Below are 21283 nucleotides of genomic sequence, written 5' to 3' on the forward strand. Positions count from 1 at the left end.
CACACTACTGTTCAAAAGTATTTTTTGGAAGAAAATAATAGTTTTATTCAGCAAAGATACATTAAATTAATGAAAAGTGACAGCTAATACAATTAATGTGTAACAAACAATTTCTATTTCAAATAAATGCTGTTCTTTTGAACTTTATATTCATCAAAGAATCCTGAAAAATATTATTAATGAATTAAAGTTCAAAATATATTAAAACAGAAAACATTTTAAATTTTAATCATATTTCACAATATTACTTTTTTTTTTACTGTATTTTTATCAAATAAATGCAGCCTTGGTAAGCATAAGAGACTTCTTTTAAAAACATTTTAAATAATCTTACCAAACCCAAACTTTTGAATGGTAGTGTATATATACATTTAAGGTGACTGCGTCCTTTTGAAGCATAAAAGCTCTAGTGGCCATTCATTATAATTGCTTGTAAAGAAGCTTGTGTTCATCTGAGGAAATAAAAAATAATAATAATAATAATTGTCATGAGTATGAAAGAATGATGACAGAATGTTTATTTTTGAATGAACTATTTCTTTTAAAGCCATGTGTGTGTCTTTGTGCTCGGCAGTTATATTTTCTGGACTGACTGGTACCGTCCTGCAAAGATTATGCGGGCCTGGGGTGATGGGTCACATGCTCAGTCGATTGTAAACACCACTCTCGGCTGGCCCAATGGCTTGGCCATTGACTGGAGGTGAGTTACTGTACAGTTCCCAGAATGAAACCACAACAATACAGCATTCAGTTGTGCTCATAATACCACAAACAATAACCCATTCCTGTTTAATTCATAATTCTTTGGTTTAACTTCGATGGCTTCCTAAAGCCGTGACTCATCATTATTGGTTTTGTTGTGCATTCAATAGCGTGTTCGCTCCTAATCTCCTTAAATCATGATCTGACATAAGTTTCTCAGCATTGGTCTAAAACGCTCTCCTCTTGACCGTGTCTCTGCCTCTCAGTGCCATGCGGCTGTATTGGGTGGACGCCTTCTTTGATAAGATCGAGCACAGCAACTTTGATGGACAAAACAGGTTGTCTTTGAATCGCATCACTCAGATCTCCCATCCGTTTGGACTTACTATTTTTGGAGGTGAGTTTATCAGTATCTATCTATCTATCTATCTATCTATCTATCTATCTATCTATCTATCTATCTATCTATCTGTCTGTCTGTCTATCTATCTATCTATCCTCTATCGCTCTATCTATCTATCGTTCAATCACTCTATCGCTGTATCTATCGTTCAATTGCTCTATCTATCTATCGTTCTATCGCTCTATCTATCTATCGTTCAATCTGTCTGTCTGTCTGTCTATCGTTCAATCGCTCTATCTATCTATCTATCTATATCTATCGTTCAATCGCTCTATCGCTCTATCTATCTATCGTTCAATCGCTCTATCTATCTATCTATCGTTCAATCGCTCTATCTATCTATCTATCTATCGTTCAATCGCTCTATCTATCTATCTATCTATCTATCATTCTTTCTTGCATTGTCAATTCAATTCTGAATTTTGTGTTCACCAAAATGACATCAAAAATAATGATTCCCCAAACACACTTGCCCGTCTCTGCTTGGTCGGACAAACAGATCAACCCATCCCAAAAAAATCACACTCATGTTGCTGTGTCAGGCTGAAATAAATAGGTACAGAGCAAGTGTTTACACTCTTCAGTATCAATCCGCAAGTGACTTATAGTTCACCCTGCAAAAAAATGACACGCATCACTTTTTCATGCAATTTCATATCAAAGCACACACTCGTGTACGTCTGCATGTGTAGTCTAGCGTTTTATGATTTAACGTCACATCTATTTTCATATGATGATTGGCTGGTGGCTCTCCCGCTCTTTTCCTCCTTTGACCGTGATTATACAGCACATCTCCGGACGGCTCGTGTGTCAATCCGCATCTTAACCATGGCTGACAAAAAGTGTGCCGTGCAGCTCATCTTCGCTGAAGCAGAACTAAAATCTGGAAGTAATCAGCTAGCAGGGGAACATGAGAAATTCTATCTATCTATCTATCTATCTATCTATCTATCTATCTATCTATCTATCTATCTATCTACCAGTGTATCATTCTTCCTGTCTGTCTGTCTATTGTTGTATCATTCTGTATCTGTTGTATCTGTATATCTATCTACACTGAGATGTGGCTGACTTTTAGAAAGCAGTCTAATTTAAACCCACTGACTGACGAAATGTTAATTTTGCTGTTCATCGATGTCTGTCATCATCTCAATGTCATCCTAATCATGTTAGTCTCGATGGCCTCTTCTTTGATGATGGATAGTCACGTCTGGTATCTGTGAAATGAGGGTCACTACACGGCTTTCTTAAACTTCAGTGTAGTTCGTCTGTTCGGTGCTGAAAGATAAAAGGGCAGAAGTCAGAGTTCATGAACTGGTATTTCTCAGAGATGGCCTGTTTGATTACATTAATGAAGTTTGCTGGTCCAGGTTATGTGTACTTCACCGACTGGCGGCTGGGTGGAATCGTGAGGGTCCGTAAAACAGACGGAGGGGAGATGATGATCATTCGTCAAGGGATCAGCCACATCATGCATGTCAAATCCTTCAATGCTGATTCTCAGATTGGTGAGGCTCACTTTCTATTGATTAATTTACTCAATTTGGCATTGAATGTAATGTCTCCACAAAGGTATTAGGGCTATTTATCCAAATGTATCAAATGTGGTTGCAATATAGTTGAATGATCAATGCGCATTGCTTTTTACCCCCAACAGGATCTAACTTCTGCAACAGGCAAACAAACCCAAATGGAGACTGCAGTAATTTCTGTTTCCCAGCGCCGTACTCCCAGCGAGTGTGTGGCTGTCCATATGGAATGAAGCTGGAAGCGAATCAGCAGACGTGTGTGGATGATCCGTCCAATGAGCCGCCGACCCTCCAGTGTGGCTCCAACTCCTTCTCATGCACTAATGGGAAGTGTGTCCCCCAGAGCTACCAATGTGACGGCGTCGATGACTGTCATGACAACAGCGATGAGGCCAACTGTGGCACTAATAGTAACGTTTTATATTTATATTTCATTCAAATATTCATGTGCTGATAAGCAGGTAGCAATGAGCAATCGGTAGGACACAGTTTTCATTGATTAGGTTACTTTTCCAAAGCTCTTCACACAGTTCCTCTTACCAACTTTCAGCTTGGCACAGCAGTAAATTTAACATCCAAAATTCAATTAAGTTCAATTCATGTTTATTTGTATAGTGCTTTTCACGATACACATCGTTGCAGTTCTACATTGCATTTAGGAGTAGTGTATGAAGTGTTTTGCACTAAAACTACCAAAACACTTCATACATGTCTTAAAACTAGAGAAGCTAAGATGGCAATAAATATAAATTCAACCAAAGCAAATTACATTCACATCATGCAGTTACATTGCGTCATGCATTCTCAGAGAATCAAAACCCATGATCTTGGCGTTGCTAGCGCCATGCTCTACTCTTTGAGTTAAAAGAATGCAGGCATTTCTATGAGATTTTTGATGTTTTAATGAGATTTTAAAAGGTTTTATCACTTGAAGAGTGATTTATTTTCACGTTTATGAAAATAAATGTGTTCATTTTTTCCTCACTCTGCTGGCTCACAGATAACACATGCTCGCCCATTGCCTTCACCTGTGCCAATCAGCGCTGTGTGCCCAGAAGCTGGCACTGCGACGGACACAATGACTGTTTTGATGGCAGTGACGAGAGGGAGTGTCCCACCCAGACCCCCGGCACTTGCCAGGCTGACCAGTTCAGCTGCACCAACCATCACTGCATCCCCCGCACATGGCTCTGTGACACCGACAATGACTGCGGAGACGGATCCGATGAGAACAACTGTGGTGAGACCCAGGGATATTATAGTTAGCTGAAACCATAACCATAAAAAAAAACATTTTCATTACTTGACATAGAATAAACTTGATCTGAAATCAAATGAAATTGAAAAAATTAAACTTACTTTATTTCTGCTTGTTGCAAAGGCAACTTTTCTTATTTTCGCTTAGCTTCATAAATTGAAGTACTAATATAAACTAAATGAACTAAAATGAATAAAAAAATTATATATAAAATAAAATATTAGTATCATTGAAATATATAGGAGTCAAAGATGAAAAAGGGTTTAAGCATAAAAACAATAAGTGTAATACTGCTTTAAATTGTTGTTGTTGTTCCCCCCCCCAAAAAAAAATTTAAAAAAATTCTGTTTAATTTAATTGCAATTTTGTTTTTGTTTTCCTGAGCAAAAAATAAATATCATACATTTTTCCCTGATTTACAGAAGAGACCCACTAAAATGTCATTCAGTGTAACAATCTTGTCAGGCATATTTACAACAAAAATCAATGTATAACATATGAAAAGACTAATTACTTTCACCCCAAATACTAATTAGTTGTAATTTTACATTTTTTAAATTTGCCACTATCCTAGGTTTTGCCCATTTGTCAGTCAGATTTTTTTTACTCATTTAAAACACAATCAAATTTAATATGCTCCCTTATTCTTTTATATCATGTTGTTTGAATTTTTACATAAATATTGTGTTACACTGAATGACAATGTAACATTATTTCAACCAAATTTTGACATTTTATTCTCCAAAAACTTTACTTGCATTTAATGTGCTTTCTATGGACATAAAATCACTTTTGTAAATTTCTTTTGATGCGGACATCTTAATGTCTTTGACCCATAGACATATTTTTTTTTTTAAACGAATAAAAATGACAAAAACACAACAAAACTATTAAATCTTTGAAATTAAACTGAAAACAGAAAATATAAAAATACAATTAAAGTATTATCAAAAACTATAATAGTATATCAGTGATACTAAATTAACACCTTGGGCACTGTTGATCGAAGTGTCTATAAATTCATTGAGAATTTTCAAATATATAAATAATATACAAAATACAATATAGGCAATATAAGTAAAATGGCATTAAACAGACACCTGTGACTGCATGTTTTACATTTATTTAAAATAGTCAGAGGTCTCAAAATGATCTAAAATATTTCTCAACAGAAATTCTGTTCTAACCAAATGATCTGAGCTCTGTGCTGTTCAACTTTACATTCTTGTGAAACATCTGAATGAAACATAACTGATAATGCCATTAAGTATCATTAATCTTCTGAGCATCGAACTTTTCTTGTGATGTCTCTTTTTCTAGATTCTATTGGCACATGCCACCCTGGTCAGTTCCAGTGTCCGGACCATCGCTGCATTGACCCCAATTACGTGTGTGATGGAGACAGAGATTGTGCAGACGGAGCGGATGAACAGGGCTGTGGTAAGAGTCCATTATATGCAGGACCAAACTCTTTTGTTGCATTTCATCATAACGGTACATATTGTTTATATAAAAATGGTTTATATATTAAAAATGTGGTAATACCATTTAAATTCTTCACAAAGTTTTTCAACATAAAGACAAAAATGTGTATTTCACAATATAAACGGTATTAAAAAAAATCTCTTATGGAAGTTCAAATCAGATCAAACTGATTTTTTGTTGTTGACTTGTTGTTCTTGATCTGAGTGATTCTTGTTCTTCTGATCATCAGTGTACAACTGCACAGCATATGAGTTTAAGTGTGCAAATGGGCATCAGTGTGTGAACTCCTACTACCGATGTGATGGGGTGTTTGACTGTAACGATCGCTCCGATGAATCTGGTTGTCGTAAGTATAAACAAATAAATCTTCAATTTGTCTTTCAGTTCTGATCATCTTCAGTAATACCATGATAATTGTTTAGGAAATTGCATTACATATACAGTATGTAAATGGGTGAATCTCACAAAAACATTTCCAGGTCACTGTTCACCCTAGAATCTAAAGATAAAAATGATAAATGGAGGGAAAAGGCTGCATATTTTAAGAAAATAATAATAATAATTATTATTATTATTATTTTGCATTTTGACATTATTTTGGATGTTTCGTTTTTTTATAATTATATATTTTTTTAATTTTATAAACATAGTTGTGTAATTCCCATTATTCTCAATGGTGATTCATATTAAATTTACATTGTTATAATTGTTTAAAACTGTATAAAACAAGTACTGTAACAATGATTTTAAAAAAATTTGAAATTAGCATTTTTTATTTACAATAAATGTGGTACAACAAATACTTCATAAATGCATTATTTTAAAATAAGATTATAATTCTTATTGCATTTATTTACACTACAGTACTAAGAATGTGAAATGTTTTGCATTACAGTAATTAAAATTAGGGCGCAAGGTGAACAAAATAATTATGAAAATAAATGTGAAAAAAAAAATCTAAAGATTCTACAAAAAACTTTCATTTTTTTTTTCCCCAAATATATTTATTGCCATTTTGTGCAGATACAACATCTTATATATACAAAAATTAGTAATCCACAATTATGCTTTTCTCCCTCCCAATCCCCCACCCCCTCAACCCCTATTATCTTAACCACATAACACAAACGAATGCAAATAACAATAATACTGTAAGTGTAGTTATTAAATGATACAATTAATGTACACTTTCATTTTAACACAAACGAATGCAAATAGCAATAATACTGTAAGTGTAGTTATTAAATGATACAATTAATGTACACTTTCATTTTTTTTAAAGAAAAATTCAGTTTGATCATTATAAAATAAATTATTATTATTTTGATTTTGGGGTGAAACATGACCTAGACATGTTCTTGATTCATCCTCATTTATTATAAACTTCAGGAAACTTGTATTATGATGTATCTTATATTAAGCTAGCATGACCTTCGACCCTTCCAGCCACTAGGCCGCCCGGCATGTGTCACCACGAGAGTGAGTTTCAGTGCCAGTCAGACGGCAGTTGTGTTCCTGTGAACTGGGAATGTGACGGGCATCCAGACTGTGAAGATGGCTCAGACGAACACCACGCGTGCCCACCGCGGACGTGCCCCACCTCGCAGTTCCGCTGTGATAATGGGAACTGTGTTTTCCGTGGCTGGATTTGTGACGGTGATAATGACTGTCGGGATGGCAGCGATGAGCGAGACTGTCCCACGCCGCCGTTCCGCTGTCCCAGCTGGCAGTGGCAGTGCCCTGGACACAGTGTGTGTGTTAACCTCAGCAGGGTGTGCGACAACACGCCAGACTGTCCCAACGGCGCCGATGAATCCCCTCTCTGCAGTAAGTCATGCCATATGTTTTACTGAGATTTACAGCAGTACGTAATACATATACACCATTCTGCAAAACTTTTGGGGTCGGTGTTATTTTTTAATGATTTTGATTTTAGTCTCTTTTGCACACCAAGGCTGCATTTATTTGATCAAAAATACAGTAATAATGTGATTTTTTGTTTACAATTTCAAACAACTGTTTTCTATTTGAATATCTTTTCAAATGTAATTTATTCCTGTGATCAAAGCTGAATTTTCAACGTCATTACTCCAGTCTTCAGCGTCACATGATCTTCAGAAATCATTCTAATATACTGATTTGCTGCTCAAGAAACATTTCTTATTATTATCAGTGTTAAAAACAGTTGTGCTGCTTAATATTTTTGTGGAAACATTTTTTTTATGAATATAACAACTTTTATTTGAAATAGAAATCTTTGGTAACATTATAAGTGTCTTTACTGTTGCTTTTGATCAATTAAATATATCCTTGCAGAATAAAAGTATTCATTTTTAATGGTATTTGAATGGTGTTTAAACTTTATAAATAAAGCATATAAGATAGTGACTAGTTTTTGTTAAGATTAGAAGTTGATGGTTAGCCTTTAGCTATTAGCTCCCTAATGAAAATCTTGGCTTTGTTCTTAAACCTAATGAGCTGCCTATATGGGTAAACATTCTTAAAGGGATAGTTCACCCAAAAATGAAAACTCTGTCATCATTTACTCACCCTCAAGTTGTTTCAAACCTGTATGAGTTACTTTCTTCTGTTGAACGTAAAAGAAGACATTTTGAAGAATGTGGGTAACCCAACCGTTTATGGTGCTCATTAACTTTTTTTTTTTTTTTTTTTTTTTTTTTGTCCATACTATGGAAATCAATGGGGTCCAGCAGCTGTTTGGTTACCCACATTCATGTCACAAACTGTTGTTGGAGCTTATCTTGCGTTAAGGCTGATGATACACGGGGCAACTTTTTGAGCAATGTTTCTTGGGCAGTTTCCCATTGAGAATGGGTAACAAATTTCTATCTGGATACTTTAGATCGGTCGGGGCCCTGTGTCTCACCTGGTTGCCCATTGATGGCAACATTAGCCAAAGTTGCCCGGCAACATTGCTCAAAATGTTGCCCCGTGTATCATCAGCCTTAAGTCAGAACATTCGTTTGCATTCAAATCTTTAATATTTCTGTTTATATTGAAACCATTAAATGACAATCCATGTGGTCAGTCGGTTGATTTCAATACATGGAATATTTCAGTGTGTCGTCTGTGTTATAAATCCCATGTGTCATCAAATCATGCATGTGTTTAGCTAATCTGGAAATTAACATTGCAATGATCTGTGATTTTCCTTCCATGTTGCTCTCCCCTCTCACAGATGAGCCCTTACCAGGTAGGCTAAATCCCTAATCACCCACAATCCTCTGCATGAAGCACTAATCTATCCCAGTATCTGTCTGGCTGTACTCACTAACCGTCCAGAGTGTCTAAATATGGCAAGATTGTGTGTGTTTAGCATTATAGACACTTAGAGATGTAGTTTGTAGTACTGTTTTTGAAAAAAATTACATGTGTTAGTTAGTGGTCGACCGATATATCGCCAAGGCCGATATATCGGCCGATATTTGGCATTTTTTTTAAATATCGGCATTGGCTGATAAGTTTTCCTGTTTGGCCAACGCGTTCGAGACGGGACTTTTATTTTGATGGCGCGACAGACTTTTATTTTGACGGCGCTGACAGCGGCATCTCTCTGTGTTACGGTCGGTCCGTGCGAATGGAATGGACAGGTGGAGAGTTCAGCTTCACTGGAGATGCGCGATCGACAAACTTTAAACTCATGATTTCAAATTATGCTGCGCTTTATGCATTTGCCCACTGCCATATTCATGTCATTTCCACTGTGTGCTGTATGTAAAATTAGTGTTACCTTGGCTTTATTTGAAAAAATATGATTCCCAAATCCCAATGCACACAAACTTCCCAGAATACTGAGTGCCCTGTTGGTTACAGTGTTTACTTCCTTTTTTATTATATTTTTTATTAAATATTAATTTATTTGTGAAAAATACTTTGTCATCTAAAGTATAAGTATGCTTATTTAACATTTACTTTTTAATCAATTTTCAAATGATTTCAAATTTCTTAAACATCAATTAAAATAAATAAAATTATATCGGCTTTATATCGGCCATCGGCCACCCTGCTTTCCAAGATATCGGCATCGGCTGTCAAAAAAACAATATCGGTCGACCACTAGTGTTAGTCCATAGAAATGGTACACAACCACCAAAGTATCTTAGATTTTAACAGTAAACATTAGGGCTGGGCAATATATTGAATATTCACAATATATTCATAATGATTTTGGAAATTAAGCAACATCATGAATATTATGATGATTTTAATGCACTTTTTGGGACATTGAGTTTTCTTGAGGACAGTGACATTAGATTGGGTTTGCCAATCCTTTTTTGTTTATTTAAACTTTAGTAGCAAAAACGACATTAGAGTAGGTTAGTTTGACTTATTTTCCAACAGCCAAACCGATTCAATGGCTACGTTTACATAACCCGACCAAATAATCCGTTTGTAATCGGATTGACGGCTCAATCGGACTGAAAAGCCTTCATGCAAACACCTTAATCGATCCGATTGAGCTCGATCGGAATGAAATTTCGATTGGATTGAAGGGGGTGATTTATTCCGTTTCTAATACGATTGAGAGTGCATGTAAACACTCCCGAAACTGAAAGGACTGCACATGTGCAATGATGCAGAAATAGCGTATGACGCGCGGAACGAGCGGTTCTTCCTGTTGAATAAAGTGTTGTATAAATGCGTGTCCTGTCATTACAAAACTCTCCTTTCACTCGGCAACTGTGAAGTGGAGCAGGACAACCTCCCACATCACCCTGGTACAGGACAACCTCATTCAAATCAAATTTCGATTTGAAGCTTGTGACATAAATGCGCACATCAACCCGAGCGTTCATGTAAACACTACATTCAGATTCATCAATCGGAATGAATTCAGCACGATTGAACCAAAAATTGTGCATGTAAACATAGCCACTGATTAGTTTGCATCATCTGTAATGTTCACAGAACTGTTCATGTGGCATCTTTCACTCGGCAACTGTGAAGTGGAGCAGGACAACCTCCCAAATCACCCTGGTACAGGACAACCTCATTCAAATCAAATTTCGATTTGAAGCTTGTGACATAAATGCGCACATCAACCCGAGCGTTCATGTAAACACTACATTCAGATTCATCAATCGGAATGAATTCAGCACGATTGAACCAAAAATTGTGCATGTAAACATAGCCACTGATTAGTTTGCATCATCTGTAATGTTCACAGAACTGTTCATGTGGCATTTTTCTATATTAAAATGCTTTAATATAAATTAATGTAGATGGTGCATGAAAATATGTTAACAATTTTTTTTATATTATTCTTCATTCATTGTGCATTTAGTGAAGAACTGTGGAAAATATGCCTTACTTTTAACTTATTATTTTTACTGTATTTTACTTGCATTATGCATTTTGAATTTAATTGGCACAAACATTTTTTAATTTAAAGCACTTTTTTGAACATTACATTTCCTTAAAAGACAGTGTCATTCAATTAGTTTTGCAAATCCTTTTTGTTTTGCAACTCTTATTTTAACTTTAGTAACAAAAATTACTTTAGAGTTTGTAATTTTGATTCCTTTTCTAACAGACGAACTGATTCACTGATTCATGTGTCCATGTGGCATTTTTTTGTATATTAAAATATTTTAATATAACTATATGTAGATAAATATTGCTGTTTTTGCAGTGGAAAACATTTCTTGGTCATTTTTAACTATAATTTTACTTTTTGCATCAGTGTTATTGTAGCATCAGTGAGATACTATTATAGTTTTTATTAATAGTGTGAATGATTTTAGTGAAAAACTTCCCTTGGTTATTTTTAACTATAATTTTTACTGTTTTTTACTTTTTGCATCAGTGTAATTGTAGCATCATTGAGATACTATTATAGTTTTTACTAATAGTTTTAATTATTTTATTTTTATAATTTACGTTTTCATTTTAATTTTTACGTTTTTTTTTTTTTCCATTTTTATACGTTTTTTTATACCTCTATGTAGTTTTTATTCATTTTTATTTCAGTTTTAAATTGAGTTATTTTAGTTAAACTGAATGAAAATGAGAAATATTTCCTTGGCAACTAGTGGAAATAAAATATGTTTTTTAAATATTTTATTTCATTAAAAAAAAAAATGTTTTTCTTTTTTTATGGTTTTAGTTAAATATAATAACCCTGTCTTGCATCAAACTTTTTAAATGTATTAAAATGGCTCTTTGGTCACAAAAATGGTTCATTTGAATGAAAAGAAAAAAAACTTTGTATGCATTTTTATAGTAAATATAGAAATATACAGATTTTTTTGTATATTGCTCAGCCCTAATAAGCATCCCCTTTAATGGTTGTGCTCAGCATGTTCGCAGAATAACTTGTGTCTTCATGCATGCTTTTTCTTCACATTGTCATTCATCTGAACTTTTCTGCTTCCTCATAGATCAGGAGAGCTGCTCGGATAACAATGCGGGCTGCACTCACGGCTGCATTCAGGGCCCGTTTGGAGCCCAGTGCACGTGTCCTATGGGCTTCCAGCTGAGTAACGACTCAAAGACGTGCGAGGACATCGATGAATGCCATCCTCCGGGCGTCTGCAGTCAGCACTGCTTCAACGAGAGAGGCTCCTTCCGCTGCCATTGTCAGGATGGATACACTCTAGAGGCAGACGGACGCACCTGCAAGGCCTCAGGTTTGTGCATCTCCTCTGAGCTTTGTGATCTCTGACAGTGCTAAGACAGATATTAGTGGAGTGGAGCCACAGTCGGACTCCGGAGGCCAACTGGACCTGCTCAGCGGGGTCTAGTGTAGCCTCTCGGATTACCACAGATAAGACAAATAACAATGTCAGTCACAAACTTTCTTATGGGGGTAATTAGGTGGTAATCACCAAACAAAGGGTTGTTTATGAGCTCTGCCACTGACAAGAGCCCATTCCGTCGAGATAAGCTGTTGAAAAATGCTGTCATCCGATATACCTCATCTTCTTTCTGAATGTTGCTTTTCAACGGGACTCTTTTTTTAACCTTCTATTTGGCCATGTCAGATATGTCTTGCATAATTTTATAACTGAGAGCTGATGCGTATTTGGATTCATTTCTAGTCCTGTCAGGGTTATTTGATATGTTTTGAGATAACGGTGTACTTTAAATTATAATCACATATTGCGATCCAGATATGAAGCACAAAACACTGACTGCCAGTCAAAAGTTGGACACACTTGACTGAATTATGTTTCTCATCATTGTGAAAGCCTTTTGATTTAAAGGATTATGCTTGAATGATTGGAATTGGAGTTTTGTATGCAAATAGAAATTGTGCATTCTTATGAATTTCGTTGCAAAACTAAAATTTTATTCATTTTTTTAGTTTGAAAAATTATTTGTTTAATTTTTTATTAGATTGAATGAATTTGATTGGACAGTGAATGAAAAGCATCAAGTGTGTTGTTTAACATTTTGGTCACTTCATAACTCTCATACTTTCATTTGTGTTATTTCTTAGTATCGAAGACGTTATTTATTTATTTATTTTGATTATTAACGCTTACATTTTTAAAATGTTATTTGAAATATTTTATTATTTTAATTATTTCGATTTTTTATGTGTTATGTAACTGACAGAAAGATAATGAAATCATTGTTAATAAAATATTTGAATGCATTGAAATAGATACCAAAAGAGAAATGCTTGTCTGTAAAAAAAAAATTATATATATATATATATATATATATATATACAGTGGGTACATATATATATATACACACAAATTTAATGTTTTAAATATGTATTATTCATCATGGGAATAAATTACATTTAGAAATATATTAAAATAGCTTAAAGCTTAAATGTAAAAAGTTATTTTAAATTATAATAATATTTTACATCATTCTGTTCTCTATTTCTTTCTCAATCTGACAGGATCTCGAGAGGCCTTGCTCTTAGTGGCCAGTCGGAATCAGATTGTATCAGACGACATCCTCGCACAGCCAAACATTATTCGGTCTCTAGTGCGTGATGGCCGCAACATCGTGGCCGTAGATTTCGACTCGGTTACAGAACGTATTTACTGGTCTGACACCACCCAGGACAGAATATGGAGCGCTCACAAAAATGGGACTGATCGCACCGTGGTGAGTGACATGAACACCACTCCAGCACCCTCACAGTCAACATGAGCAACATTTAACCCTAAAAATATCCTTCCTCTTCCCGGCAGATCTTTGACAGTGGAGTGACTGTCACAGAGAGCCTCGCCGTAGACTGGGTTGGCAGAAACCTATACTGGACGGACTATATTTTGGAGACTATAGAGGTGGCAAAACTGGACGGGTCTCACAGAACGGTGCTGATTAGTGAAAACGTGACCAATCCAAGAGGTCTGGTAGTGGACCCTAGAAACAAGTAAGACCAGTGACCAAATAACAAGTATATAAAAATTAATTTCAATGACCAGTGGCTGAAAACAAAATCCCTTTTTTATGTATTTCAGCACACACCTGATGTTTTGGACGGACTGGGGCAGAAATCCTCGTATCGAGAGAGCCAGCATGGATGGGAAATTAAGGACCACAATCATCAGCAACAAACTTTATTGGCCCAATGGCTTAACTATTGACTACCCCAACAACCTGCTTTACTTTGCTGACGCTTACCTAGACTTTATCGACTACTGTGATTATGATGGAAAGAACCGAAAACAAGTGTTGGCCAGTGATTTGGTGAGACCTTTTGTTTTATGTACTCATTTATGTTTATGAATATGACAAGGGTGATACTGTAGCATTGCAGACTGTAAAATTATGTTCTTCCTCAGGATTTTTGTCTTGTTTTCCAGTATAAACTTTCTTAAATCAAGAAGCATTTACTTCAAAATGCTAGAAAATAAGATTAGAAAGAAATCTTGTTTTCTGAAAAATGTATCAAAATTAAGTTGAGTTTTTGCTGAAAACAAGACAAAATATCTGCCAGCGGAGTAAGAAAATTAGACTTATTTCCCATTAAATTATGTTTTTATTTTTCTTGTTTTAATCATAAACCCACTTCATTTTGATACATTTTCAGACTTCTTATCTTGTCATTTTCATCAGAAGTTGATTTAAGAATGTTTATAAATTTGTAGTTGATAAGACAACAATACCAAGGAAGAAGTGTATTGTAAGCAAATATGAATATTAAAAACTGAATATTTGGGATTTGAACCCAGCAATGATTTACAGTGTTTGTTGAGACTGGTTGTTTGAATATTAAGCTCAATATGTAGTTGCAAGTATGTGAACGCAGATGCATAAGGCATTTAATGGAGTGCGTACAATGCATTTTTAATTTCTGGAAAGAACTTGGGGACTTTTAAATAATGTGAAAACACAACTGGAACTGCCTTTCTTAATTACTTATTGGTCTACATTAAAATCTTCTCAACTTTTGGTCACATGATAGAGCATCACTTTTGCAAACCCTTGCATTTTTGTCTCTGTTTAAATGTATTTACAGTGTTTGCTAATGCAAAATAAACTTGAGTGCTTGTTTACCATGTGAATAAAACACCTCTTGTTTCTCAATGAAAAGGTACTGCAACATCCCCACGCAATTACCATTTTTGAGGATTTTGTCTATTGGACCGACAGATACGTCAACCGTGCGATCCGGGCCAACAAGTGGCACGGACAGAACCAGACGGTGATGCTGTATAATCTGCCCCAGCCCATGGGTCTGGTGGCACTTCATCCAGCCAGACAGCCTGCAGGTACAATGCTGTTCACAAACCTGAAATAAAGCCAGATAAACTAGCTGCTACCTGGAGAGTACACTTATTTTGATGTGTTGACTAGGCTTGCCGCGATAGACGGTGCTGACGGTGATACCGGTGTTAAGCCGCAACAACGGTTATGTCACTTGCCCACCGCTGCACTGACACCCACCGTCGTTTAGATTTTTTATAGTAATAAAAATCATTTAGTTAAGTAAAAGAACAGACACTACAATTAAAAGCCGAACGACAGTCGCATCACAGATCAGATTTAATTTCTCCAGTGAGGAGAGTGAGTCGAGCTGACTGACAAGAAGAGTGAGGTGAGGTGAGACAGACAAGACGATCGCGGATGATTTAGTTTCGAAACGAAACGCAAAAGCGCCTGTTTGGCAATATTTTGGATTTTGAAAAGCCTGTGGACTTTTTTGGAAGTTTTTTTAAACATTTGTTTCTTCTTTAATTGGTTCCACATTGTTTGCTGATTTTTACTTTATTTAAACTTTGTGTCATTTATTTTATTTTTTTCATAAATAGAACAAGGCATCAGTTTACTGGCGGGGATCTGTCGTGTCGCGTCATGCCGCGCTGTATCCGGTGTAGACAGCATCACTGACTATAATGGGCTCTATAGTATTTTGTCGCATCGCATCCAGTGTAGACACAGTGTTACAGTACAAATATCTAAATTATCTTAAATCAAGATGCATTTACTTGAGATGCATAATGATGCAAGATATTAAGTCTTGTTTTCTGAAAAATCTATCAAAATTAAATTAGTTAATGCTTAAAACAAGAAAAAATATCTGCCAATGGGGCAAGAAAAATAATCTTGTTTTCCTTTTGAATTAAGTGTATTTTTCTCAGCTCACTGATAGATTTTTCTCTCTTGTTTTAAGCATAGTCACTTAAAAAAATGTTTTTTTTTCAGAAAACAAGGCTTAATATCTTAAGTCATTTTGCTTCTCAAGTAAATGTATCTTGATTTAAGAAATTTGATATTTGTACTAAAAAACCTGACAAATTACTGTGTAAGAAAATATTTTTATTTGTTATTTTTGCAGTGTGAAATGGTAGAGCATGGCACTAGCAACGCCAAGGTAATTCCCAGGGAAAGCAAGAACTGGTAGAATGTAAATATGTACCATAAATGTAAATCTAATAATTAGGATGATAGCCAGAGAGATGTGCAATAAATTTCTGCCTTTATACACCAATTTTACATAAATGCTAAAAACATTTCTGGTAAAAATTCACTAAGAAATATTCAGATCTGCACTCAGTCTGGCAGAATTATCTGTCAATATGGAGTGCTGCTTGAATGAGTCCTAAAACTGTAATGTGGGGTTTGGGTTTTGTTTTTGTTCTGTAACGAATCATGCACTGAAGGCGAGCGTAGTGAAGAACCCAAGTGCAGTTTATTTACAGTGATCCAAACATCCAAACATAATCCAAACAGACGAAGACTAGAAACAATAATCCGAGACTTGACTTGACATGAACAGACTTGACTTGACTTGACTTGACTAGGCATGAACAGACTTGACGAGTTATGAACAGACTTGACATGAACAGACTAGACTCACCGACAGCGGGTTACAATGTCAATACACGACGAAAGACAATGGCAACATGAGGGCTACTTATAGCAGACAAGAGGGTCACATGACAAGAACAAACCTAATGGGAAACAAGACACATGACTAAGACAACCAATCAGAACATGACACAATGAACAGAGGAACCAATGACATGAATACATGAGGGCAAGGGAAGCATGACACAAACAGGGACCATGAAACAATTACAAAATAAAAGACATGGAAAACATGAACATAAAACAAAACCCAAAACACCACATTACACACGAGAACCCCTTAGAACGGTATTGTTTAAAATCCATGTTATGGTAAGTGTGCACGTGAAGGCTTTGTACACTTTCTAAAATCCACACTGTGGTAAGTTCACACGCTAGTACTCTGCGTTCTTTTCTAGAATCCTGTATGGTAAGAGCTACGCGCAGCAGCCTCGTGCTCTTTCTGAGTGGTTTAAAACCCCGGTTCCGCCGAGAACCCAAGTGCAGTTTTATTTCGTGTGATCCAAACATCCAAACATAATCCAAACAGACGAAGACTAGAAACAATAATCCGAGACTTGACTTGACATGAACAGACTTGACTTGACTTGACTTGACTAGGCATGAACAGACTTGACGAGTTATGAACAGACTTGACATGAACAGACTAGACTCACCGACAGCGGGTTACAATGTCAATACACGACGAAAGACAATGGCAACATGAGGGCTACTTATAGCAGACAAGAGGGTCACATGACAAGAACAAACCTAATGGGAAACAAGACACATGACTAAGACAACCAATCAGAACATGACACAATGAACAGAGGAACCAATGACATGAATACATGAGGGCAAGGGAAGCATGACACAAACAGGGACCATGACTAAACTAAATAATAAAAGACATGAACATGAAACAAAAACAAAACCCAAACCCCACATTACAAAACCTGGAAATGAGTTTTTGCACTTGCATTTCTATCTTCCCAAAGTCAATAGGTTTTTTGAATGGATTTTTGGTTAAATACCTGAAATATGGTCTGTGCTTAAAACAAGCTCAAGATATTTTCACGTTTTATTCTACAACATAAAATAAATCAGAAATACCCCACTTGTGATTTTTTAAGCTTTTATGTATCTTGAATAAGGCAGTTGCTAACAAGTGTCTAAATGGGACTACAGAGGTTATTAGGGACATTAAATAGCATCACGCCAAAATATTCATTATTTTACACCCTTTCCAACTTTTAAATAGAGTTTGAAAGAGATATCAGTAAACTTAATGGTGGTGACAATGAAGTCATGTGACCAAGATGTAGCTCATTTATAGTGTAACTTTAGCTTTTTGCTTCTGGTTGTTTGTATGTATAGGCTTCAAAATTAATAAAAAGTTGTGTTCATTTGTGAAGATTTTCTTAATGAACAAAAAATATAAGAATCATAGACTTTTGTTGGTTATTGGCCAAAAGCCAATTTTGTTGAGGGAAAGAGGTTGATGCTAACCGCTGTATCTACAAGAACTTTAATGAATACGCAATGGACAAGATAAATTAGTGCAATGAGTTTAACAGTTTATTCCTGCTTGTGGCTGTTTTTAATGAATAATGCATGTGTTTATGTCTTTAACGCTGACCTCTGTCCACTTAATCTGCTTCACAGTGAATGAATGAAGCAGTCTTCTGTTAAAATTGGATATAGATTTCAGTGGAATGAAAACTTTTCAACAGCAACCCATTTTCAATTTACTTAGTAAGCTTCTTTGCAGAGGCAAACATTTACTATTATAAAAGCCCTCAGCTCAGCTGGCAGTTACGGATGAAAGCGTGCAAGAGGCCTTTAGTCTTAAGAAGCCCTTAACATTCTCTTAGGGCAAACTCTCAACCTCGCTCAGGTTTCAGCCTTTGTTAGCGCTGTCGAGTGCATTCTTCCATGAGAGTTTAACAATTAATCCAGACAAATGGTGATTGAATGGGCTGTTTATCGCAATCAACTGTGCTGACACAATGTTTACACTACAGGGCCTTTTCAACCAGTCCCTCATATCTGCACGACTAAATGCATTGGGATGAGACCTAATTCTGGGAATCTCTGCTATCCATCGTGAAAAATATGTGTGTGCTTAATTGTATTGAATGAGCACTTGTAGTGTACTTCAAATCTTAGAAGTATATTTTAAAAAACAAACTTGCAGATAATGCATAAAACATTACTGAAATAAAAGGCCACTTAAGTGTACTTAGAGTACACTGCAAAAAAAAATAAATAAATATTTTAGTACAAATATCTAAACATTCTTAAATCAAGATACATTTATTTGAGAATAAAAATATTTATATTAATATATTAATTTATATTAAATCTTGTTTTCTGAAGAAGTAAAAACCATCAAAATTAAGTGAGTTTTTGTTTAAAACAAGAAATAATATCTGCTGATGTGGTAAGAAGGCAAGATAAGATGATAATTTTTCTTTTTCAGTTTTAAACATAAAATGACTTAATTTTGATACATTTCTCAGAAAACAAAACTTAATATTATTTTGTTTAGATATTTGCCCTGGAAAACAAGACAAAAATAGTCAACAAGAAAATCATTTTTTGCAGTGTTCACTTTCATTACTGTTTCTTAATACTTAAGTACACTTCTAAAAAGTTTATAATGATGTGAAATTAAAAGTTGTAGACTACATTTTAAATCATTATTTTAATAATCTTTTGTTGTGCTTCAAAGAAGTACACTTATTTTTTTATGCTAAAGCACATGTAAAGTGCTTTATTATAAATGTAATTTAACTGTAGTGTGTTATTCAGTATGTTTAAAGTTCATATATTTTAAATGTACTATACTGCAGCTTCATCATTAAAAATGTATTTTTACAAATATATTTAAAACAAGTTTCAATAGGAATTACATAATAACGTATATTTTAGTTCACATAAATGTTTATCAGTACATTCGGCAGTACACTTTGACCATATTTCAAAGATCATTTCAAAGTAATTTTGAAATGACATATAAAGACGAACTTACGTACTACTTAAGTGGGTCAAAATTTTTAAAATCAATTTTAAGTTCAACTAACGTCATTTAATCTACATTTAAGCTATAATTCATTTTCATTTAATTGCCCATAGCATGCACTTAAGTATTTGAAAACATTACATTCAGTTTACACTTAAGTATATTATTGTGAGATATATTATTTCCTCAATAAGTTTTTTTTTAAGTATACTAAAGTGTACTTCTTTTTCACAAGGGATATACGCATCTGTGAGTGTGCTCACAGAAACAGTTCACTCAAAAATTGAAATTGTGTCATTATTTCACATGACGTAATTGTTTGGTTGAAAATGAGATGTGTCACTGCTGAAAAGCCCATTATTATGATTTTTATGAATACCATATGAATTATGGCTGATGATTTTGCAGTCGAGGATCCATTCTTGGTGGTGGTGAGAGACAGCATCATTTACGGCATCCCTCTCAACCCGAATGACAAGAGCAATGATGCCATGGTGCCGGTCGCCGGGCTGCTGAATGGATATGATGTCGACTTTGATGATGCTGAGCAGATGATCTACTGGGTGGAACATCCGGTAAATCTTACCTATCTCAAATGATTAAAACAACTTGTATTCTTAATTTTAACTAGTTAACAGGTGTTTTGAATGCTAAAATTAGGTTTTTGTCTATTACCTGTATCTCATTTATCTGCACAGGGTGAGATTCATCGAGTAAAGTCAGATGGTACCAACAGAACTGAGTTTGCACCAGCGGCCATCTTGGGTTCTCCGGTCGGACTGGCTCTGGACTGGATGTCCCAGAACCTGTACTACTCTAACCCTGCATCACAGTCGATAGAGGTTAGCAAGACTTCAGGTCTCATTCCCTGCATCATAGTTTGTTCTTGTCAGGGCTGAGGTTATTTCTACATTCTGAAGATTACTAAAGAATAGTTAAAAGCACATAACAAAATTACTAAAACTTAAACTAAAATGAAAATGAAAACGGCAAATATAAATATAAATGCTAATTCAAAATAATAGTAAATGCTATAGTACTATATAAATGTGACCCTGGAGCACAAAAGCAGTCTTAAGTATTAAAAAAATTGACACTTATGATTGGTTTTGTTATAAATAATTTTGTTACAAATAATACTAAAATAACAATGTTAAAAATGACATTGTCAATGAAAATCATAATTTTTTCGGTACATAAATAAATAAATGTAATACCTATATTTGATGAAGTATTACTGTAAACACTGTCAGTTTGTCTCGAGTAAATGTAAACAGGCAGAACTAAAATATAAATAATATATGCAATATATAATATATACTGTATGTAAAAAATTTGACCTGTACATTAGGTTTCAATTTCTGAATATTTACTTGAATACTTGGTACTGCTACTAGGTGAAAAACGTTTTATTGTTTTTCTTTGTTTTATTGATTTGTAATCTTTTTTCTTTGTTCATTACTTATTTTTTGTTATTTATTTGAATTATTACTTGAACAACCTGATGAAATATTTACATCATTTAGATTTTTTTAATTTGTTAAACCTTACTCTTTTTTTTTTTTTTTTTTACATTTTAAATACTTCACTTTTTAATA

General features: G+C 34.8%; 1 protein-coding gene across 1 annotated transcript in view; it reads left to right on the plus strand.

Moving 5' to 3' along the window:
- lrp2a (low density lipoprotein receptor-related protein 2a) overlaps nt 1–21283 on the plus strand; it is a 105983-nt gene that overhangs the window by 34278 nt on the left and 50422 nt on the right. Inside the window, exons 18-33 of the mRNA XM_016472964.1 lie at nt 575–700; nt 969–1099; nt 2476–2613; nt 2763–3044; nt 3635–3874; nt 5213–5332; nt 5607–5723; nt 6824–7204; nt 8577–8591; nt 11779–12027; nt 13257–13468; nt 13555–13739; nt 13828–14056; nt 14904–15081; nt 20094–20260; nt 20384–20527. Coding sequence (XP_016328450.1) covers nt 575–700; nt 969–1099; nt 2476–2613; nt 2763–3044; nt 3635–3874; nt 5213–5332; nt 5607–5723; nt 6824–7204; nt 8577–8591; nt 11779–12027; nt 13257–13468; nt 13555–13739; nt 13828–14056; nt 14904–15081; nt 20094–20260; nt 20384–20527 — 2914 coding nt within the window. The remainder of the gene's footprint in view (nt 1–574; nt 701–968; nt 1100–2475; nt 2614–2762; nt 3045–3634; nt 3875–5212; nt 5333–5606; nt 5724–6823; nt 7205–8576; nt 8592–11778; nt 12028–13256; nt 13469–13554; nt 13740–13827; nt 14057–14903; nt 15082–20093; nt 20261–20383; nt 20528–21283) is intronic.

Source organism: Sinocyclocheilus anshuiensis, unplaced genomic scaffold, assembly GCF_001515605.1.
Source record: "Sinocyclocheilus anshuiensis isolate Anshui unplaced genomic scaffold, SAMN03320099.WGS_v1.1 scaffold164, whole genome shotgun sequence".
In the NCBI taxonomy this organism is placed as follows: Eukaryota; Metazoa; Chordata; class Actinopteri; order Cypriniformes; family Cyprinidae; genus Sinocyclocheilus; species Sinocyclocheilus anshuiensis.